Raw genomic sequence first — 25,441 nt, 5'->3', positions numbered from 1 at the left:
GTTTCTTACCAAATCTTTTTCTTATTCTTGACCTTAACATTGGATATTATTTCCCCACTTCCTTTGAAGTTAGGTGCAGCCCTTTGACAAGTTTAAGCCAATATAATATAAACAAAATTAATGTACACACTGTTAGGCCTAGCTTGTGACAAATTCTCATGAGTAATACTTATTTCTCACCTACTCATCAAATGCTTCTGATGTTCGGATACAAAAGACAGGAGGAGTTTGGATCCCTGAATGACTTTACAGAGGGCTACTTACTTTGAATTGGACCAGAATGAAAAGGAAATTTTCAGTGTAGTAAGTCACCAAGATTCAGGAGTTTATGTGCTATGGTGGCCAATGTTACTCAACTGATATATTAGTATATATCCAAATTCATTGTTTCAGCAATAATGTAGAAATAAAATTTCAAAACTGTGTACAAGTATGAATAGTAATATTTTTCAGATACTAACCTTTTATTCTAATTGCTATTTTCCCTTCCCCAACATATTTAGGCAAAGAAAGATAATTCTTATCAGTGTGTACCCATGGAGGAAAGGTAGGTGAAGAAAAGGCAGAAAACACAGAAAGATTCTACAGAACAGATATCAGAGGTGACTAGGTCCTCATCCCTGTAAAGAGCCTCTATGGGCACTTGGATGGAGAGTAATTGCCTGTATTCCTCCCTCTTTCTCCTCAGTCCCATGAACAACTACTGACATCACACACAATGTCTAGGCAGATGGGCCTTATAGTCTCCCAAACTTCCTGCCCACCCTAGTATGATGCAAAGATTTTTGATATTACACAATGGGGCATCAAAGGAGCAGAAAAACTAGGAAGCAACTTGTTGGTTGGACTAACCACCAAGAATATGAAGGAGAGAGTACTATCTCTATGGATGCCAGCCCAGAAATATGACAAGTAAGGAGCAAATGTTCTGCCATACTATGCTCACCATGTCCAGCACACTGTGCCTTGTAACTATATAAGCCCTGAATTGATGAAAATTATATTTCTTCTGTATAGTGAAATTATATTCAGTTATTGAAAGCTAACATTAAGGACTGAAAATCTTTTTCAGTGTCATAGTTACAATTTATAAATATTTCACACTATTTTTGATAAATGTAATGGGAGTATTTTAACTAAATTGTTATCCAAACTTTTTACCCATCTTGCCTTGAGTTTCCCATGCTTAGACTTACTTCGATCAGTAATAATTGTTCTAGCTTCTTGATTGCTGGTTTTGTTTTTCAAATTCTGAGCAGCAGTTATGAGTTCTTCCAACTGTGGGCGCCTCTGTTCCAAATCCTGCAGTGTTGCCTGAAAGAACAAATATCATTTAATATTGGGGCTCTTCAGCATTATGCTTTCCTTTTATGTAATACAAAGAAAAGTACAATTTTCAAACCAGCCAAAACACTTTTAGAAATCAAAAAGATGTTATTGGATATAAATCTTTACTGTTTAAGGCTTCATAGAAAATAATTGAACAAGAAATATATTTCACTCTTAGACCCCAAATAATATTTCAAGTGAAAATCTTTGATTATAGATTTGCTTTACTATTGAAGAGCTTAGCTGGAGACATTTCAGAGTACATGAGTTTACTTAAGCCAATGTAAGAAATATAATTCTGAAATATAACAATGTGTTTAAAAGATAGTTATTTATACCTGTAACGTCATTCTGTGTGCTATCACAGATAAAGTGTATATTTATTTTAGAAACAGAAAGGCACAAAAACGATTTAAGAGATATTACTTATTCAACTTCTTTGTACTTGATGTTCCTCACGTGTAAAATGAAGAGATGAAGTAGATTAGTTAAATCAGTCTTTCCTCAAAGTTGCCTGTCTATAAAAAAAATCACCCAAATGCCTTTGCTCCATCCCAGGACTAATGAATTGGTAGGGGAAATCACTGAAAATCTGATTTTTGTTGTTATTGTTGTTGTTATAGGGGATTGAACTCAGAGGCACTTGACAACTGAGCCATATCTCCAACCCTATTTTGTATTTTATTTAGAGATAGGGTCTCACTGAATTGTTTAGTGCCTCACCTTTGCTGAGGCTGGCTTTGAACTCGCAATCCTCCTGCCTCAGCCTCCTGAGCCCCCGAGATTACAGGTGTGCACCAGCATGCCCAGATAAATCGGCATTTTAAATAAATTCTGTATTTTTATGATCAGTCAAGTTTGGAGAGCATCAGACTCTAGATATTAGTATACTTTTCTCTAGCATAAATTACTTTGATTTAATACTGCTTTAAATAAAAATAATAGAATGAAGTCAACAACTTTTGAATTTACAGATAGCAATGCTAATTATTAAGAAATTCATCTTCTTTTTCAAACGTTCATCTACTCTGTCAGACTAAGAGTATCTCTGTACTAAAGGGTCAAAATTTCTCCCAATATATTAAAAATTATATATCTCTTTCTTCTGATTTAAAAACTAAGTTTTATTTCAATTATGGAAAGTAAAATTAATATTTACTTGTAGTTTATACTCATTCTGTGATAGATGTTTTACCCATACTTTCTAATTTTTAGTCTCATAATAACTATACTAATAACCATGCCAGAAATTCTGTCAGATTTTAAATATGATGTTCTTTCTACTACCATGTTAGAGTGATGGGAGTGAAGAGACAAAATGTGGTGAATAGTAATAATTGTGAAATAGTCATCTATTATGCCCTTTGACTTTTGCTGATTTTTCTAAGGATTTTGTTTTTGAAAAGGCCAAATTTGATCATTCTATAGTGTTTCCTTTGTGAAGAGGTAGGGGGATAGGCTTTGTGATTTAAGATCAATTGCTTTTGGTATTATTAAAATAATGAGGAAATCCTATCCAAATATCATACATCTATTTTGAGCATTTCTCTCTCTGTGTATTGAAAAATTGGAGGGGCTAACTTTTAACAAATTTTCTGCATTTGTAATCTGTGATTGCTCAAAAGAAAAATTCAATTTTCAGGTTCCTAAGTTTTATGGTTTCTTTACATAAAAGTGTGTTTGAAATATGGAACAAATTGCCAAAGATAGCTATTGAAGTAAGTAGCATAAGTAAGTTAGAGAGTATTGAACAAATTTTAAAGTAGGGAGCTTATAGTAGCATATAGATCTTAGGAAAGAAGATGTTTTGGGGTCTGGAATGTTAACTTCTGGTCATCTGTGACACAGTAAGCTGAAAAAATGCTTTGTAAGTGTCTATCATAAATGTTTAAATACATTTAATAGAGCTTTTTTAAAATACAGACTTAACCAGAAACCTCAGATAGTCAAATCTCTACCTTAAATGTAATAAATGACTTAAATATACATAGCAACTGGAATATATAAAATCATTCATTTACTCATTCTGTTATGCTGATATATATTTTTAAGGAGTTAGGTGCTATTAAAGGGGCTATGTATGCTGCACTGAACAAATGTATTGGGTATGGTATACAGTTTAAATGAAAAGCTGTGTTTAATACTTGATAACTTTTATATAAATATTATATTTATTGTTATTTTTATTTGATTTAGTATTAGTTCCTCCCTAAAAAAAACCAGACTATTACTTTCTTTCCACTTTTAGAAACTTTCCTCAAGGTCTGCTACACATTTTTCTTCTTTTAGGATTTCAAAGTTCATTTGAGAAGTATGTTGTAAAAGTAACTCAATCAACTTTAATCTGAACCTTCCCAGACTCTAAATTAAACCTGACCACAATGAACAGCTTTTACTGCTGAAATTAGCAAGCATGTCAATTTAGACTTAAAACAAGCCATTTTCCTCTCTAATGAACAAAATAGGTCTCAGGGTATTGTGAAACCTGTTCTCTAGTTGGGTGATTCTCTAATTCTGCTGACAGACACATGCTTTATAAGCACCTGAGAAGATTATTAATGACATCCTTTGAAGCAGCCTCCTTAAAAGGAGATTTGCAACTGAAATACAACTATGAATTTATAAAGTATTTCTAAACAAAATTGCCAATCTTCACCCCACTCATTGATCAACATACATGAACATTCATTTCAAAAACAAACTGTAAAATATTAATCTATTTGCTATGAAATTTATCATATACTTTTTTACTCTTTATTTAGTGTTTTCTCTGTATAGTACAATGGAAATTTTCTCCTTTGATTTCCTTTCCAGAAATAAAGGGAAAGATTTGAAGATGGCATACACCTAAGATATTATAAAACAGTATTATAAAACAGTAACTGAAAGACCTTGCAAATGAACAGAACACAAGCATATGGTTAAAGCTTTCTTTTCATTTGGTTTTCTTTTAACTGTATTCTACTTATTTTCCATTAAAATTTATTTGAGTTGACATCTTAGTTTTGTAATTCCACAACTTCTAAAACATAATGACCTTCATCTTTATTCTATGGAGCTATGCAAAGGTGAGAGAAACTTTGGATCTAATCATTATTCAAACTTACTTATCCCCAAAATATTCATCTTCAAAATTTTGGTCTAGGGTGATAGGTCAGTGGTAGAGCACTTGCTTCACATGTGCAATGCCCAAGTTTGATCACTAGCACCAATCCCCCACACAAATCTGTTCTATGTCCACAGTTAGCTATCTCTACCAGATGTCACTCTCTCAAAGTGACATTGCTTCTACTAAGTACATTGCTTCTATTCCAATATTCATCCTTACATGAGCTCTGGTCCTCTATTGTTCAATTTCCTCATTCCAGTTTTAGTCATATTCAACAAATAGAAGACTAAAGGTGCTTATTTATTTATTTGATATGAGCCCAGATATTTAGTACACAAATAACTTATATGAACAAAACTAAAGACATTACATGCTTAGCAGTACTTAAGCATGATTATTGCATCTACATAGATTCTATCATTCTTGAAGGAAACAAAATACAGGAAAAGGAAGGAATCAATGCTATTTCTAAGGAATCATAAGCCAGCTACTGGGCTTTACTAAAAAAAGCTTACCCCTTGGAGATGAGAATTCATCATGGATTCCACTAGCTGGGCAAAGATGGAGAGAAAAAAAATCTTCAAATACAAAGAGAATCAGAAGTCTTTAATCCTACTAAATCCCCCCAGGGTTGAGAGAAGTGGTTATAAATAACAATCTTATGAAAGACGGAGTTAAACAGTGAAACCATACATACTATAAGTAGGTCATTTTAGGCTCTTAGAAAAAATTATGATTCATTATTGCATTTGTTAAAATGAAATTTTTCATAAATAGTACTAAAATAGAAAACTCTATATGCTGACTTGAATATTTATTTATATGTCTAAGACTTGAACCGAACATGTTATATTTTTCCATTTTTTCACAAAAAATCGACAAATCTTCATGCAGTTACAGTTCAAAGCTCAAGTCTATGGTCAACTGTTGCTATTTTTCAGGAAATAAACATGAATTAAGCTTCAAGGTAATAACGTTAAATCTCTTATTTACAACTTAAAAAAACTGACATTCAAGATTTACAGGGTAAAATAGTTTATAGAGCCCTTTTATATATGGAAAGAGAATAAGCAGTGAAGTCGGGTGGGTACTAAATTGTAGCCTTTCTAGTAACTGAAAGGGCTTTACCTTTGAGGATGCTAATCATCTGTCTAACTTTTAACTGCCTCACTGAGCACCTTCATTCTGGCTTCTAGTCTTGCATTAGCTGCTACTCCAAATAGATTGGCCAAATCCAAAGTTGTCTTTATTGCCCTCTGCTTCCTCACTTCTCATTTACATTTTAAGTGGACTTGGCTATTTTCCTATTTGGCATAACTTCCCTATTTTTCTCCTAGTGTTCTACAAGCACTTCCATTGGTTAGAAGATATTTCCCTTCTAACAATGATTATCCTTTTGAATTTTATTCATTAAAGAAATACTTTCTTAAAGAAAATTTTAGTTTTATAGAATTTTAAACTCACAGAAGACTTGCAACCATGGTAAAAGAACTCCCAAGTACCCTTCAGCCAGATTCATCAATTGCTAAACTTTACCACATTTTACTTATCACTCATAGTTCTCTTAGTGTCTCTGTGTATAGTACCTGTATATTTATTATGTATATATATATTTTTTCTGAAGCATTTGAGAATGATTTGCAGATTTCATTACCCTTTATCCTTAAGTACTTCCATAGTTATTTCACAAGAACAAAGGCATTCTCTTACATAACCTCAGCTCAAGTTCAAAATCAGGAAATTTAACATTACTTTTGTACTATAATCTTATCCACACACTTTTCTCCGAGTATGACAATTACCTCATTAATGGCCTTTATAGCTCCATTTTCATTTCCTGGTCTAAGCTCATGCACTACACTTAGTTGTCACATCTCCTCAGTCTTCTTTAATCTAAAATATTTATTTGCCTTTCTTTGACCTTCATAACATGGATACTTTTGAATAACAGAAACCAGATATTTTGTAGAATGTCCCCCAATTTGAGTTTCAGCAAGCATTTTTCAGTGCTTCTGTTATGTTAACCATTGAACTAGGCACAGGGGATAGGGCAATGCAGGAGAAAAAAACCAAAAACTTCTTTTCTCAAAGAGAAAATGAATTAATAGTGAGGAAAAACAGTAAACAAGTACTTATAATAAACTCAGATGGGTATTATAATAGTGGAACCACAGGGGCTATCTAAGCATATGGTAGTAATAGCCAACAAATTTTAGGGATCAAAGAGGGTATTCTGGAGGAATCCAGATTAAACTATCTTCAGCTGTTTATCTAAATCATATAAAATGGTTTTAAATATCTGCTAGATAACATGAAAACCTTTTTCTACTGGTACCTAATGACTGAGGACCCCAGGTGGTATATGTTGAAATCCATCACTGCACTGGACTGAAACCAAGCTTACCACACAGACTGTTCCTCACCAATGTCTGAATGTGGTGGAGATACCAAGGCAAAGCCTTTCTTGAGAGACATGGGACTCCTCCCTGACTTTGGTTCAATAACTTCCAAACAACTTTGTTGAATCTTCCTTAGAATGGAAAGAACACTAGCATATTTCCACTCAACCTCTTCTTCCTTTTCCCTTCATTTGAGATCAGACTCAAATCTATTTCTACTGGCTCTCTTACCTTGCCTGGCTTTCTCTTTGTTTCCTTTCACAAAGATATTTCCACTAATAAAATATTTCCCCCTTTTATCCTATCACGGCACATATAATCTCAGGCTCTAACACACCTACTTTTACTTCTCTACACCCTAAGCCTCTCACATCAACTCTTTAGTTCCATATCACAAGATGATTTCATGACACTATCACCTAAAAGTGTTATTTTCAATTGAACATTAGTGATACAGGTCTCCTCATACATCCCAGGTGTTGACCTTTATTTTTTAGGGTTAGAAAGCTAATTTGTTTGTTTGTTTGTTTGTTTAGTCTAATCAGTTATACATGACAGAAGAATGTTCTTTGGTTCATTGTACATAAATGGAGCACAATTTTTGACTTCTCTGGTTAGTAGGGTAATACCATTTGTGCAATCATACATGCACCTAGGGTAATTATGAGGGTTGACCTTTTACTTATTTATTTAATTATTCATTTATTTGATTAATGCATTATTGTTGGGTTCATTTTGACAAAAATTCACTATGGTATATTTATACATGCACATAATATCATTTTGTTCAATTTATTACACATTTCCTCCCCTTTCCTGTCCCTTCTCCCTCCCTCTCAATACCCTTCTCTTCCACTGATGTTCCCTATATCTTTATGATATCTTATCACCTGTCATTTTTCCCCTTATTTTGCTTTAGCTTCCACATATGAGAGAAAACTTTTGACCCTTGACTTTCTGAGTCTGGCTTATTTCACATAGCATAATGTTCCCAGTTTCTTCCATTTACCAAAAAATGCCACGATTTCATTCTTCTTCATGGCTGAGTAAAACTCAAAAGTATATATATATATATATATATATATATATATATATATATATATCATGTTTTATTTATCCATTCATCTACTTATGAACATCTGGGCTGGTTCTATAGCTTGGCTATTGTCAATTGTGCTACTATAAACTTTGATGTGACTGTATCACATTATGCTGATTTTGAGTTGTTCTGATAAATACTAAGGAGTGGGGATAGCTGGGTCATATGATGGTTCCATGCCTAGTTTTTTTGAGGGTCTCCATAGTGCTTTCCACAGTGATTGTACTAATTTGAAGTTTCAACAATGTGTTAAATTTTAATACTCAATTCAAGTACATTAGTATTTTTAATTACATCCATTTAGAAACTTTCCCCAATTTTCTTAAGGGCCAAACCATTATTTTCAATGAGCCCAGAATTTAACTGGAGTAAGTGAAGATTATTTAGATGTAGTAAAATGATAATGGTGGGGTTCTATTATGCATATGTAGCTCAAGAAATCTAGGATATTTAAACAAATCACCAAGAATCCTTTGTATGTAACAACCACTAGGCTTGCTGGAAGACATGGCAAAAGGATCTTTTGGGCAAGTTAAGACAAAAATATAGTGACTTCGCTGTGTGAGAATTTCCCTGGATAGGCAGAGACCTCAATCAAGTTTTTTGAGTGTGCAACTTATGCAATTATACAAGTGTCTGCATTAGACGAGTTTCATGATTGGTTTAATGCTTTGCTGTTGCCATAAGAAAATTTTAAATAATTTTCTTAATAAGTGCCCTATATTTTTATTTTTCACTGTAATCTCCAAATTATATACTGATCCTAAACTAAACTCTAAGGTTTGTAAAGAATTAAAAATTGAGTATCTCGGCTCAAACACTGGTTAATTGTTGATGGAAAAGAACACATTTGCACATGAATTAAATTATGCAAATTAAATGTCTCTTGTTTAGCTCCTGGGGATGTATTCTGAAAAGAGGAATCATGCCAGGTATAGAGGTACACACCTGTAATCCCAGAAGCTCAAGAGGCTGAGGCAAGAGGATGGTGAGACTCATCAAAATTGAGGTGAGACCTTGTCTCTAAACAAAATACAAAATAATGCTGGGGATGTGGCTCAGTGGTTGAGTGCCCCTGAGTTTAATCCCCTGTCACCACATCCCCCCCCCACACACACACAAAAAAAAAAAAAACAAGAAAGAAAAGAGCAATCATGAACTAAATGTTTTTGGGGTAGAAAATATTCTGGCTTCAGGAAATGATTATATACTAAGTTAGTCAGGGTTCTTGCATTCAACAAATGCCCTATTCAAATGGGGACAGGAAGTCTTTCCTCCCCAAGTCTTAAAAAGCTTAGGATGGGAGCTACAGGGAAAAGACATCCTGCTAGCAACTGTAGCTGTCAGCAGAAAGACAGGAGCACCCCTTAACTCACTGTCCTTTCACCTGCTGATCTACTGGTACCACCCACTTAAGGACCTTGGCAACAGACAAGCAATCCCACTGTTGCTACCTATATTGTTCGGCCTCCTAGGGTAGAACAAGAAGCTAAAGTGGATATAAAATAGAATCCAGCAAAGATACCAAAGTGAATAATGATGGTGTTAAAAACTACTAAAAGGAAACAGCTATAGGAATGACCACATGTGAGAATTCTCAGGAAAGACTTTATATAAGAGATGGTCCTATAGTTGAGCCTTGAGAAATTTGGATAGGACATGAGGAGGAGAAAAAGTATAACCTAAGGCATAAAAATGAAATAAAGTTTCAATGGGCTGCCTGGAGTCTATGATTCTTCAGAAATAATGGGAAATAAACTTAGATAGGCAGAGTGGAAGAGTTTATAGCTCACTTTCTATTTATTCAATTGGTACATAATAATTGTACTATGATTAGCTTTTTAAAAATTAGTTTGAATGTTTGGATTTTGTCACAAGGACAAATAGAAAGCAATGAATTCTGGAAAAACTGAAGTTACAGGAGCAAGCTTTTAGTAATCCCATACTTTGTACATCATGTTCTTTCTGGTTGGGGTACCTTCCTCAGCTTTTGAACCATTCCTGGAAATAGAGTAAACAGATATCCATAATAAGAAGTGTTGACTGACTAAATGACTAGATACACTAAAGGGAAGCAAGAAATGGATAATTATAATCGGAAAGATGTGGAAGTTACTAGAACACATGTCTCTGCTTCATGTAGTATTCCTTGGTAATATAAAAAATGACTGATATTTTGGGGTGTCTTTAAAAATAAAACGTATGACAGCCATTTAAGAAATTATTAAAAGTATTCAAACTCACAAAAGAAAATAGAAAGAACTCTAAAATTTATTTCTCTATTTTTCTGTAATGATGGTTTTGTTATTTGTTGATATTCCTAGGGGCTTAAAAACATATCATAAGACTACCAAATTTGATTCCTACCTTGTAACTGTATAATGACAAACTAATCTACTATTAGTGTGTCATCTTTAAAATAAATCCCTTCCCTTTCAAAAAAGAGATTAAGATGGTCCTTTTCAAGCTATTGTGTTGCAAGAAACTTAATGGGATTGATTTACTTGTCATTTCATAAAACCCTTAACATGCAAAAATAAAAACTTTCTGTCACAAAGCCAGTAAATAATGTGGTCTAAATTGGGGATCATGAAGCATAATTTCAAAGTCAAGAAAAAAGAAGAATTTTAAGCAACAATTTGTTGATAATGATTTGCAAATATATTTCTAAACAGATACAAAGCCTGATGATATTTTTAGCTATACAACATTAGATCTGTTATTCTACATTGTTCACATTTCTTGAAACCTTATTGTTCTATAAATTTAGCATATTGACAAAAGATAATTAGGGCAGTTTTAAGACCAGTTTTTGTCATGTTCATCACATTTGCAGCCTTTTGAGATTATGACCAAATAACATAAGCCATATAATAATTTCTCCACATATATATTTTATAGGAAAGGGAAAATAAAACTATTTAACCATATACATATTTGGGGATTATTCCTGCAATTTTCCCAGTATTTATTTCTTGTTCTATCTTGAATAACATCATTTTGGAGTCCTCCTAATTTCAACAGATCAAGATAAATTCTCTTAGCTCTTCAGAGCACTCCATATTGCAAATTGATTCACAAGTTAATCAAATTAATATAATAGAGGATTAAATTATAAGTTCACAATAGTGAAATGTAACAATCTAAGGGCACTATTTATAATATTTTGTTTTGGTACAGAACACTCTTTATTTTGTATTCTAAAGATACTGTCAAAGTCTGTAGAAACTCCAGATAATAGAAGCAGCACTATTTATAATATTTTGTTTTGGTACAGAACACTCTTTATTTTGTATTCTAAAGATACTGTCAAAGTCTGTAGAAACTCCAGATAATAGAAGCAGCAGCTGATAGGTAATTAATTCTTGATTGATCAAGTAAGCAGGAAATAGATATGAAAAGAAACTTATCCACAATGTGTACAGTAAGGTATTATGTACAGTAAGGTATGCCTATGGTTGGCAATGGATGGACATAAAAGGGTCTCCATAGTGAAGTTAATTAACTTTTGATGTAGTTAGGGAGATGACCTTCAGGTCCATCTATGTGTGCTCACACATGCATTTACCCAATAATAGAAGACAATATGTAAGTGACAAATGCAATAATCTATAGACCACAGACTTTATACTAATGGGATTCTCAAGAATGGAATTTTAATGTGCCCACCTTCAGGAAATGTGGCACAGACAAGCAAGAATCTGAACTGCAACCTGGAGAATAATAGGACTGATGAGAAACTAATGATGAGGGAGAAGGAATTTCAGGAGAAACGGTGGACTTAAAACAGAGTTATTGGGAAAGAGGGAAGCTCTGTAGTGAGCAGAATTATGATGACTGTGATCAAGTTGGGCAGTAAGGCTGGGGCCAGAATGTGTGTGCTCTGAACAACAGACGACCAAGTAAAGACATTATGTTGAAGGCAGTGGGGAATCATTGGAGGTTTTGGAACAGAGGAACACCACAATAAAAGTGGCATTTTAGAAATATTAACCTTGCACCACTGCATCCAGCGTTCTTTCAAAGACAGAACTGGAAAGCCAAATTGCAGCAGCCAGAAAAATCCTCATCTATCCCCTTTGATTAAATTTTCTGTCATGAAAACATGCAGAACATTTCTAATGTAACTTCATGCACCCTTTTATTTAAGGATAAAATAACAATTTCACTGCATACAAGTAAAATAAATTCAACCCCATTTGCTTATAAAAACTGTCCCAGAGAATTATTAAACAAATTTGCCAACCTCATTTGTAATAATATATTAAAATGAATGGGCATAGAAAGGGAGTGTAGTTTCAGTTTAGGAAAAAGTAAACATTCAGAGTGCTTTCATAAGTTCTTAAATTCCTGCTCTACAAGATAAACAGAGATGTTCAGAGTATGAGAGGAAAGTGGGATCTCTCCAGAAAAATAACTTCAAATATTATTATCAGTGGTGATAAGAATTATCAATATAATATTAAGATGTCTCATTTTGTGAGCCTAACTTTTCAATGACCTTTTGTATCTATTACTGCATTAGACCTATATTATTTTTCTATGGGAAATGGGGGTGCTTCAGATAGTACCCTAATTTCTAAGAAAGAAGTACAAGAAGATTATACTAAACCCTTCAAAAATCAAAATTCAAGCAAATGAAAAGTTATGTTAAAATGTGTGTGGCCTTTCATGTTTTAAAAACATTTTAGAGATGCTACTTATTTGGGTACTGAGACAAGAGCCTTGACATTGCTAGCCAATTGCAGCTATCAATAAACTGAGGCACAGGAATAGATGTTCCCATTCTGTGACACTACCTGCAGAAGGTAAATTAAGTAAAAAAATGAGTGATTATCTAGAGGTGATTACACTCATGTACACAGTTAATCAGAATAATTCAAGCCCTATAAATCTCTTTTTCCTACTTCAAATGGTGGATATTAAGATTTGAATTATCAAAATAATTGGTACAGCTGTTCAATTCATGTTGTACATATAGAGATAGAATTGGGCTCAGTTTATTCATCTGTAAAATGAGGATAATTATATTTATATCAACCAATCTTGGGGCAATTAAAGCAATAAATTTACCCATAAGAATTCAAGTACCTAAGGTAGAAATTAGTTAAATATGGCTAGTCTGGGTTTCTTTATGGGTACAGCATTTAAGAAATATGTTATGTATATTATATTTAACCCATGAGATCTCAACCTTCTGGTTTCACCAAGTTCTGGATGCTACAAAACAAAGATAACATATGGTTAGGGAATCTCAGTGGCTTGGGAATCTCTGAGTTTTATTAATATAAAATAGAGTGTGTGTGTTTGTGTGGTGTGTGTACGTGTGTGTGTATGCATGCACCTGTGTGCACTCAAAAGAGGCAATATGCAAATGAAGAAGAGAGGTATGAACAACTCTATACCATATTTTTGCATCAAAATTATATAATGTATACAATTTGAATACATATACATATAGATGCACATATATATAAATTGAAAAATGCTAAACAATTGGGTATCATTCTTCAAAATAAACAACATTCTTTGTACACTTCTTCAGCAGTATTGTTTCTGAGATTGACATTAATCTATTTCTTCACAGAAATTATATGACTGGGAAAAGGATAAAAAAATGCCTTTGATTGGGTGATATGTGTTTAAGCCTTGGTTTAGCTGTAAATCATTTGTGAAGATCATTTTTTGGTAGGTGAGTGGAGTTGCTATTACAGAGTGTTAATACACTTGCAGTGAAGTGTTGCTGGGGGTAGGAGGTGTTAGACTTGATCAGGAGCTTAAGATATGAGCTATTTATTTTTGCTGCTGTAAGAGAAAAGTCTCCATAATAAAGAATTATTCTGCTTCTCTATCAAAAAATACCCTTTTATGACATAAAAAGCTCTCTTTAGTAAACAAAGAACAGACTGTTATTGGGGGATATAAAAATTACAATAGAATATATTTCCCTATAGGAGCACAAAAGCCTTTAACTCAATTGGAATTTGCAGTATGACAGCTTTTAAAGGAGGGGACATATTCTATGGGGAGGATCTCAGACATACTTTCCAATTCCCTAGACCATACTAGTTCTTATCCTATAAAGACGGGTCTACATTAATACACTGTGCCAGTAAATCACACACTTGCACTGCAGTGGGAAAGGAGCTGAGCTTGGGGGGAGAATTGCTTTATGTGGCATAGTTCCAAGAAAACACAAGTCTCAAATGAAGCTGATTCTGAGGAATATGGAAACTTTATGTACTGTTTGATAGGAAAATATGTGCAGTTTCTAAACTGCGAGCTTCTAGATCTGCTCCAAGAGCAAATATAATCAGTTCTTAAATGGTTTTTGTAATATGGCATATTTAATCAAGCCATTTACATTATAGGGATGTGTTAAGTTTAATTCTCTGTTTTATTGGGAAGGTTGCTCATTATTAACACTAATTTCAATAAAATTCAAATAATTTAAAAATAAGCAGTAATTCCTGCAGAAAGGTTTTAACAACAATTCTCTAACTAGACACTTTTCTGTTTTGTTTTCCGGTGAGCAAAATTGCTTACTCTTTGCTACCTTTTTACGCTTCAGTAGCATGAGATTCATAGGAGACAAAAATGATAATAGTAATAAATCACTACTGTGGGTTGGTTCCAATTTTCAGTACCTCAATTTTCCCCCTCTTTTTATCTGTCTTTGATATAGTAATGATCTGCCTTACTTTCAGGTGAAATTTTCTTTAAGATAGTCTTAAGGAGGCTAACATTTCAATTCAAACTACAAAAGTAGGTATGCCAGAGGCAAAAAGTGAATTCCATGCTTTTGCTCAAAAAAGGATGTCACTGTACACAAGTATTTCAAAAGTAACAAAAGTAACTTAAAGTACATGTATTAGTGAAGAAGGGTTGGGAATATTAAATATTTACATGGCAAGCAACAAGATTTGAGGTTAAAAATTACAAAAGATTAGGAAGATGAGAGATGTAACTGATTAAAAACTTTTGGCTTAATAAGTATCCATCTTGTAATTATTTTTCTTCCTATCTTGGGGATTGAACCCAGGGACTTATGCATGATAGACAAGTGCTCCAACATTGAGTACTTCCTCAGTTCACATTTTGTAATCTTTTAGTAGTAATATCTACCTCTAATCCCCATCCACTTAAAGGTAATATTCACTGGAAATACCAATTAAATTTTTTCATGCTTACTATGTTAAAAAGTTCAGTGATTCTTCCTTGCCTAACAATTCAAACTCCTAAATATAATAATTATAATAACTACAAAATAACTAGTTATTATGCTTTTCCTATGTGCCAGATACTGTTGTAGGTATTTTATATATATAACTTAGAGCAACTGTGTGAGATAGGTACTCTTGTGCTGAACTGTAAGGCACAGAAAGGTTATGCAATTTACCAAAGGTCACAAAACTGAAAAGTCATGAAGGTGAATGAAATGGCCCACATCCTCCTTTTTTGAGTGTTTTCCTCCATTATGTTTTAGCTACAATTGTTTAAGCAGGTATAATGTAACAGAACCTGAATTAGATGTTGTATCATAATTATTTAATCCTGACTATGACTCTTCCTATCTGGGTACTGCATCCATTCTTACACACACACACACACACACACACACACACACACACACACACAAAATAGGCTCAGATAAGATTAAAAATTTCCCCAAAGACAGCTAGCTTATTATGTGTAGAACAGCATTTGCATTCAGATCTTTCTGACACCTAAGCCTAGCCCTGTCCATGTGTCACAAGCCTTCTCTACAGGCTACTCTGCTTCCTAATCTTAAATTTATTCTTCACTTCCCTCCTCTAGGGCTTTGGTTCTCATACCATCAAATCTAGCAATGCTTCATTGCAACCCCATTTCCAAAAAGAATTCAATGTGTTAAAACATTGAGGGGAAAAAAAATTCTATGCAATTGGCTCACTTCTCTTCATTTTGGAGAAATTTCCAATTCAATACTTGCCATTTATTTATTTATTTATTTGTTTATTTACTTATTTATTGTTACAGGAATTGAACCCAGGGGAAGTTTACTACTGAGCTAAATCCTTAGCCATTTTTATTTTTAGATGAGCTCTCTCTGAGTTGCTGAGGCTGCCCTAGAACTTGCCATCCTCCCATCTTAGCCTCTATTGTTATGGGTGAGTGCCACTGTGCCCGGTTTAAAGGAGTGGCCTATAAAATTTTTGAAAATGTACTTCTATTAGTAAAATATTGTGGCATATCTTCTATGGCAGATTGCATTATTACACAAAATATTTGCTGCTACTCCCTGTTTAGGATTATATATCTCTACACTATTGATGTCAGCCTTGGTCAATAGATATACTTTGGCTAATGAAATTGATTGCCAGTGATGTGCTGCATTTTTTTTTTTTTTAGTACTGGGGATTGATCCCAGAGGCTTTTATCTACTGAACAACATCCTCTAGACCTTTTTATTTTTTGCGATAGGGTCTTGACAAATTGCTTAGGGCCTTGCTAAATTGCTGAAGCTGGCTTCAAACTTGGAATCCTCCTGTCTCAGCCTGAGTCACTGGGATTATAGGCATGTACCACCATGCCTAGCTGGATTTGCTTTTGTAAAAACTCTGTTTCATTGTTATTCCATACATATATTCAAATTAGTCATCTTTTTTAATACTGGAAATATGTATTTCTATGGTTAAAATGTAGTGGATCATGACATTATTTCTATTCCCTAGTTTCATTCCTTATCATTAAGGAAAAATAAACCTTATTAAGAAATCCTCTGCTGAAATTATGCAAAATTGGTTATTACTAAATATTCATGGCTATATTAGTTTCCTATCGCAGTTGTAACAAATTATTATAGACTTATGGCTTAAAAAAAAGCCAACATTGATTAGTTTGCAGTTCTAGAAGCCAGAAGTTTGAAAATATGGAACTTATGGTCTAAAATTAAGGTGGTAGCAGAGCCTGTGTTCTTTCTGAAGATTATAAGGGAAAATTCTTTTCCTTGTCTTTCCAGTTTCTTGAGTCTACCTATATTGCTTATCTTTTGGCTCTGCCCTTCATCTTCAAACACAGTATCAAAGCATCTTCTAATCTTTCTCTCTGACTCTGCTTATATCATCACATTGTCTTCTCTCTTATAAGAACCCTTTTGACTACATTGGAAACAGTGGAATAATCCAGGATAATAACCCCATCTCAACAACTTTAACTTAATCCCACCTGCAAAGTCCCTTTCACTATGTAATGTAACATAACCAGAGATGCCAGGGATTAGGATATGGACATCTCTGGGAAAAGGGGCATTACGGGATCAGCAATTAGTAAAAAACAAACCGAAAGAGTGTTAAGTAAATTGTTAGACAAAGGAGGCATCCCAGTAAAATCAAGAGCAGTCAGGGCATACGTTGATACAATACAAAAATGTAGCCCATGGCTTTTTAAGGAGGAGTTGTTAGATATATCACAATGGAACCATCATGGTGAAGATTTAAAAAGAATAGAAAAGAACAACTCAGGGACTCTGCCACTTGGCACATTGACATTGTGGGCGAACGTATCTGGTTTGCTTAGTCCAAAGCCTTCAGTTCAGACAAAGGTAGAGGAAGGAGAAGACATATTGATTCAAGTAAAAGAGAAGGTCTCTCAAGTTAGTCAGAAAGAGGAAAAGATTCAAGTACAAGAGAAGGTCTTTCGAGCTAGTGAGACAGAGGAAGGAAGTTTAGAGCAGAAAAAGCCATCAGGGGAAAAGTTACAACAGGAAACTGCTAATAACACCTTTCTATCAGAGAGCGAAAGTCTCCAACCAACAGCACCACCTCTACAGGAGACTGCTACTAACAGCATTCTATCACCAGAGGGCATAAGTGTCCAATCAACAGCACCACCTCCATATGCTAGGAGACTCCCAACCCCCGCAGTTGATAGTTGGGATCCTGAGAAAGGAGCTCAAGTATGCCCTGTATTTGAGGTAGGAGGGCAGCGAATTTACCAGGGTTTAAATTTCAAATCAGTGAAGGAGCTAAAAGAGGCTGTAACAACCTATGGTCCTCAAGCACCCTTCACTGTAAGCTTGGTCGAATCCATTACCAACTTAAACATGACGCCAGCAGATTGGGCTAATATTTGTAAAGCTGTGTTAACTGGAGGACAATACCTGTTATGGAAGGTTGCCAATGAGGAATTTTGCAAGGAGACGGCTAGGCGAAATGCAGCAGCTGGTTATCCTCAGAGAAATCTAGATATGTTGTTAGGAAAGGGACCTTATGAGGATCGGCAGCAACAACTTGCATATGATCCTGGTGTATATTTACAAATTGCTGTAGATGCAGTTAAGGCATGGAAGACAAGGACATGGAGGTTTACAAGGTCAATTATCTAAGATAATACAAGGAGCTAATGAACCTTATGCTGAATTTGTAGATAGGCTTATTCAAACAGCTACCAGAGTTTTTGGGAATACAGAACAAGCAATGCCATTGATAAAACAACTGGCTTATGACCAAGCAAATCGTTGGTGCAGAGATATCATTAGACCATGGAAACAGGAAGATTTAAGCATATATATTAAATTATGTAGAGACATTAATGAACAAGAGCAAGTCATGGCAGCTGCAGTAAAACAGGCTTTAGATGCCAGAGACATTAATGAACAAGGGCAAATTGTGGCAGCTGCAGTAAAACAGGCTTTAGATTCCAGGCCAAGAACATGCTACAACTGTGAACAAACAGGACATTTTAAAAGGAATTGCCCCATAGGAGGAGGGTTTAACAAAACTAGGTATCAAAGGAGTAGAATACAAGGTATTTGCCCACGATGCCGTAGAGGGAGACATTGGGCTAATGAATGCCATTCTCAAACCACCATAGAGGGTACTCCATTATATTGGGCTAATGAATGCCGTTCTCAAACCACAATAGAGGGTACTCCATTATCAAAAAACGAACAAGGACAAGGTGTTTATCCACAATATCATGGACAAAGGCATCGGGCTCCGTTGCCAAAAAATGGACAGGGGGCCCCAATGCTCCGGGGCCCCAAACCACAAATATATGGAGCACTGGAGGAAACCAGAAACCCCAGCAACCCCATCAGGGTAGTGCCCAGGACATCAGATCCCTCATCAGACAAACCAGAGGGAGCTCAGGGTTGGACATCTGCGCCTCCGCCAGATCAGTACTAACTCCAGAGATGGGAGTTCAAATCATTCCCACAGGGGTGAAAGGACCTCTTCCCAAAGGAACAGTAGGCTTATTATTGGGACGCAGCTCTGCTACTCTAAAAGGACTTTTGATAAGTCCTGGGGTAATTGATCTTGATTATGAAGGTGAAATAAAAATTATAGCCAGTTCTCCAAAGGGTATATCAGTAATTTCACCAGGAGATAGAATATCACAGTTACTAATAATACCAAGCCTACATGATAAATTTTCCAGTCATGCTGTAGAAAGAGGTTCCAAGGGATTAGGCTCCACAGGTGCAGATTGGGCTATGCTTTCTTTAAATTTAGATTCTCACCCCATGCTAAAACTAAATATTCAAGGACATGAATTTAATGGGCTACTGGATACAGGTGCAGACCTTAGCATCATCTCTCGTCAAGAATGGCCAAAACATTGGCCATTACAACAAGCCACTCAAACGCTTCGAGGCCTAGAAGTGGCGACTAATCCCGATAGAAGTGCAATGGTATTAGATTGGAAGGATCTTGAAGGATGTGAAGGAACTATACAGCCATATGTATTGGATCATCTTCCTGTAAATTTGTGGGGATGAGATGTCTTAGATCAATTAGGTTTGACATTAACAAATAATATCAATCAAAATGCACCCACTATTATGGCTAGACAAGGTTTTAGGAAAGGAAAACGATTAGAAAAACAAGAACAAGGTATAGCAGCACCAATACAAATAAATCAAGGAACAGACAGACATGGGTTGGATTTTCACAAAGGGCCACTGAGACAATAAAAATTACATGGAAATCAGAAAGACCAGTATGGGTTCCTCTGTGGCCCTTGACTAAACAAAAGATACAAGTAGCCCATGATCTGGTCAAACAACAATTAGCGGAAGGACATATACAACCTTCTGTATCTCCCCATAATACTCCCATTTTTGTCATCAAAAAGAAATCTGGTAAATGGAGATTATTGCAAGATTTAAGAGCCATTAATAATGAAATGGTCATTATGGGACCTGCTCAATCGGGGATTCCTCAATTGTCTGCTTTGCCAAAAACTTGGTATGTTTTAGTTATAGATATTAAAGATTGTATTTTTTCAATTCCAATTCATCCTGAGGATAGTCCACATTTTGCATTTACTATCCCTGCACTAAATCATGAAGGTCCTGATCAGAGATATGAATGGAAAGTACTCCCTCAAGGGATGGCTAAGAGCCCAACTATGTATCAAATTTATGTTAACAAAGTAATCCAGTCACTTAGAAATCAAAATTCTGAGCTACCAATATTTCACTATATGGATGATATATCATTAGCACACAAAGCTAAAAACACATTGCTAGAATGTTATGCCACACTTACAAACTTATTAAAAATTATAATCTAGAAATAGCAATAGATAAAGTACAATTAAATTTTCCAATTAATTATTTGGGAGTTCTATTATCCTCAACCATGGTCCGTCCACCAAAAATTCAAATACGAGTAGATCAACTCAAATCACTTAACGACTTTCAAAAGTTATTAGGAGACATAAATTGGATAAGGCCTTATCTAGGTATTCCAACAGGAGAATTGGGACCTTTATTTGATATCCTAAAAGGTCCATCAGATCCAAATTCACCCCGAATGTTAACGCCTGAAGCAAGAAAGGCATTAAAAATCATTGAAACATATATGGAAAATATGCATTTGGATAGAATTGATATAAGTTTGCCTTTATTATTTATTGTACTACCAACAAAAAATATTCCTACAGGAGTATTTTGGCAAGAAGGTCCATTATTATGGATACATTTATGTTATTCTCCTAACACTATTCTTACTAGGTATCCTGAGGCTGTAGGACAATTAATACTCAAAGGAATAAAAACAGCAAAGGCAGTGTTTGGAATTTCTCCTAATAAAATTATTACTCCATATACTATGAATCAAATTGATGAATTAGCTAATGAGTTAAATACTTAGGCAATAATCATGTGCAAATCTAATGTTTCATTTGATAACCACTTACCATCTAATCCTTTATTGTCTTTTTGGTCATTGCATCCTGTAATTTTTCCAAAAATGACAAGAAAAACACCTATCATGAATGCTCCAAATATGTTTACTGATGTGTCAAATAATGGTACAGCAGCAATAGTTACACCTGATCGAACCTTTACATTTTTAGTACCCAAACAATCAGCTCAAAAGGTAGAGCTTAATGCAGTATTATAAACTTTTGTGATGTTTAAAGATTCTGTATTTAATTTATTTTCTGATAGTCAGTATATAGTTAATGCTATAGTATCCCTTGAAGATGCTGGTAGGATTTGCCCTTCTTCTACTGTTTTCTCTTTGTTTTCCACTATACAAAGTTTAATCTGGAACAGAAAAGATACATTCTTTATAGGACATATCAGGGCACATACAGGATTGCCTGGAGCCCTTAGTTTGGGCAATGATTTAGCAGATAAAACTACACATGACATACATATTTTCTCTATATTAGAAGAAGCTATAAATTTTCATAAAAGGTTCCATGTCAATGCTAATACTTTACAAAAGTGTTTTAAAATAACTAAGGAACAAGCTAGACAAATAATAAAACAATGTCAAAATTGTGTGACCTTTTTACCACAAGTTAATCTTGGAGTCAATCCTAGAGGACTGATACCTAACCATATTTGGCATACGGACGTCACACACTTGCCAGAATTTGGAAAATTAAAATATTTGCATGTTACAGTTGATACTTCTTCTGGATTTTTGATGGGCTCCCTTCATGCCGGAGAAAAAACTAAAGATGTTATAGCTCATTGCTTACAAAATTTTGCCACTGTGGGCATTCCAAAACAGTTAAAAACAGATAATGCCCCTGGTTATACGTCTACTTCTTTTAAACAATTTTGCTCATCATTTGGCATTACTCATATAACAGGAATCCCATACAATCCACAGGGACAAGGCATAGTTGAAAGAGCTCATCAAACTATTAAAATGTACTTATTAAAGCAAAAAACGGAATTGGGAAGGGGTATATATTCCCCAAAGATAAACTTAAAATAACCCTTTTTACTCTAAACTTTTTAAATTTGGATTCATCAGGACTTAGTGCTGCAGAAAGGCATATGTGTCCAAAAAATGTACATAAGCCCAAGGTACTTTGGAAAGATATTCTAACAGGACAATGGAAAGGTCCTGACCCAGTAATTGTCTGGAGTCGGGGGTCTGTTTGTGTGTTTCCACAGGAAGAACAGCAGCCGATTTGGATTCCAGAGAGATTAACCAAGGTCCTGACCCAGTGATTGTCTGGAGTCGGGGGTCTGTTTGTGTGTTTCCACAGGGAGAACAGCAGCCAATTTGGATTCCAGAGAGATTAACTAAAGCGAATTCTACAGACCAAAAAGAAGATGATTTGGCTCAAATCAATAACAGCTGATATCCAAAACTCCAATTTGGCTATCCTTACATCTGCGACAGAACCAGGATGCTTTTTTCAATATCTGTTTTATTATTGCCTTTTCCCATATCATGAAGTTCTATTTTGTTTTTTGAGCTCATACAGACCTAGGTTAATGTTTTGCTGATCAGTTCTTTTTTTTTTTTTTTTTGATAGAGTTTTTAAACATTGCAATGGAGATTTCACCTGTAAAAAGTTATAAGGCCTTTACTATTATGTTATGTGTTGTATGTATTATATTATGTGTGCACACTTGTGTTTTGTGGTATATGTTTGAATGTACATATGTCCATATATCATATATGATGAGCGCTCATGAAAAAATGGATCCAAATTTTTTTTTTATTCACGTGATTTAAATGGTTTAATTTAAATTGGGTAAATAACTCTTAAGAATTGTTTTAATATGTAAACAAAAAAGGAGGTTAACAGATCTGTTTGTTTACTTTCACCTATCCTTTATATTTAATAATTCTCTTGAAGATAATGTAAATTGTTAAGAAAATTGTTTTCTTTTAGTGCCTTCTGGAATGTTACACAATTATTAATATTAACCATTATTGCCAGTATTCCTATCTTCATCCCAGTGCCGGTGAAGATAATGTAAATTGTTAAGAAAATTGTTTTCTTTTAGTGCCTTCTGGAATGTTACACAATTTTTTCTTTAGCCATTATTGCCAGAATTCCTATCTTCATCCCTGTGCCAGTGAAGACAAAGATAAAACTAATCTACAGTTTCTGCGATAGCCATCACTGAACCACTTACAGAACTTGCCTAAACTATGTGTCACTTGTATGCATTGTGAACTCACTTGTAAGCATTGTGAGCTATCTGTTGGTGCAGCGACTTGTGGTAGTGTTGGGATATTTTTGCTGATGATGTCATCGGTGGTACAATTTTCCCAAAAGGAGCTTGGTATATCTTCCTCCCTTCTGCTTGTCATGATCGTTCAGCTAAAATTTGGGGGCCAACAGAGGTGAGGCAAAGAACCTCACCCCCCCCCCCCCGCTGGTACCTCTCCACAGGTGTGGCTGTATATTGGAACGGTAGTCAATGACGGGTAAGATCCAATTACAATGGTACCAACCTAAGACAGGAGGCTGACGCCCTGAGGTCAGCTCATCCGAAGACGGGTAAGGACCATATGTAGTATTGGACAACCTAAGGCAGGCACGGTCCCTAAGCCACATGCTTGTTGTTTAAACAGAGAGGGGGAGATGTTGAGAGCCATAGCCAAAGGGGCCCCAGCAAACTTCCAGCTGACAGCAAACTTTCAGCTGCCGGCTGATGATTGGCTCACAGTGGCCCCAGCAACATCTAGCTGATTGGCTCCTCTGCGGTGATGTTCATTGGGCTGTTTCCCTGCCCTTCAGACTGCCAGCTGATGATTGGCTCACAGCGGCCCCAGCAACGTCTAGCTGATTGGCTCCTCTGCGGTGATGTTCATTGGGCTGTTTCCCTGCCCTTCAGACTGCCAGCTGATGATTGGCTCACAGCGGCCCCAGTAACATCTAGCTGATTGGCTCCTCCACGGAGCTGCTCATTGGGCTGTTTCCCTGCCCATTCAGACCACGGAGCTGCTCATTGGGGGACTTCTTTGGCTCCGCCCATGCGACCCAGCCAATCGGCCTCAAGAGCAGGAGGATTGTGGGAGGTGGGGAGGTTTGTGTGGGGGAGAGGCTTGTGGAAGCCGGTGGTGGCAGTTGGGCTCTGAGGGTTTCTTTTCCTGAGGAGCTGTTTTGTTTGGCCTGTGTGGTTCTAAAAATAAAGTTAGATTCTTTTGACAAGTGGCTCCTGAATTGTTCCCAGCCAGACTGCGGCAATGCAGCTTACTACAATGTCTCTATAGTTACTTAACATAAACTGCTTTCACAATTTGACAATACTTCTTTAGGCTATTCTATAATCTGTGAAAGTCAGGAAAAAAAGTTATGAAATTCTATAGTGTATAGAGCACAGGGTGTAAAAATCGGTGAGAACCTTGCTCTTTGTGGCTGATCTGGTTTAACCAATGGCCTCCACAGTTGGGACTGGTGTATTCTCATGTCTTCTTCACTCCCTTCCCAAAAGTCCATTTGAACTAACTGAGGTGTAACATTGAGCTCAAAAGAGTGTTTATATTGGAGACTAGGAATGTAGCTCAAGAGCACAGTGCTTGCCTTGCAAGCATGAGATCCTGGGTATGGCCCCCAGTACTGTGGCTAAAAAAAGTGAATAAAAATTTTTAAAAGTTACATTAAAAAGAAAAAAAAATGGACTATAAGTCCTGAGGAAATTTGAGTGTTGCTATTTTGTGACAAGCAGGCCTCTAGGAGTGAAGCCTATAAGAATTTCACAATAAAGCCCTTATATTTTAGGGAGTGATCACCTCCAGTAAAGGAAGGCTCACAGCTTTCTGGAATACAGAAATAACACTTTCCTCTTAGCTTGGCTTTCCTCATTCAACTTCATTCTTCATTCTTCTCTCTCCACACCCACTCATAAACATTAGGCTTTCTTCCCAGCTGGCTCCCTCCCCCTTTTTCATTTTTAAACCTTATCTACTTTTTGACTCCTTTGCTCTGTAACAACTACTATGGAAAACCGAATGCTTTTTATATTGTTACCATGGAGAGGACAATTTTCTCATCAAGGAAAGGAGGTGGTGCAGAGGGAAAGGGAAGAATCATGTATACAAAATTGAGAGTTAGTCTCTGTGTCTTTTCAACAATATCCAATTAAATCTTTTCACTTCCATACACAAAACAACAGTAACATGGTAGGTGGAAAATTTAGCTCAAAGATGTGAATGAATCAGTAGGCTCTGTGATAGTGTGCGGGAGGTGTGAGGGAGGTAGGGAGACAGACCTTCAATCTTGAAGTAGGGTACTAATGAACAATGATAACTG

The 25,441-nt window shown here is 35.5% G+C and overlaps 1 protein-coding gene across 3 annotated transcripts in view; it reads right to left on the bottom strand.

Moving 5' to 3' along the window:
- Dmd (dystrophin) overlaps positions 1 to 25,441 on the bottom strand; it is a 2,014,880-nt gene that overhangs the window by 601,647 nt on the left and 1,387,792 nt on the right. For all 3 annotated transcript variants that reach the window (XM_077794046.1, XM_077794047.1, XM_077794048.1), the window contains one exon: positions 1,197 to 1,314. In XM_077794046.1, the coding sequence (XP_077650172.1) occupies positions 1,197 to 1,314 (118 nt within the window). The remainder of the gene's footprint in view (positions 1 to 1,196; positions 1,315 to 25,441) is intronic.

Source organism: Urocitellus parryii, chromosome X (assembly GCF_045843805.1).
Source record: "Urocitellus parryii isolate mUroPar1 chromosome X, mUroPar1.hap1, whole genome shotgun sequence".
In the NCBI taxonomy this organism is placed as follows: domain Eukaryota; kingdom Metazoa; phylum Chordata; class Mammalia; order Rodentia; family Sciuridae; genus Urocitellus; species Urocitellus parryii.
Note: the sequence above shows the minus strand (reverse complement) of the source record. Positions and strands in the feature narration are given on the sequence as shown.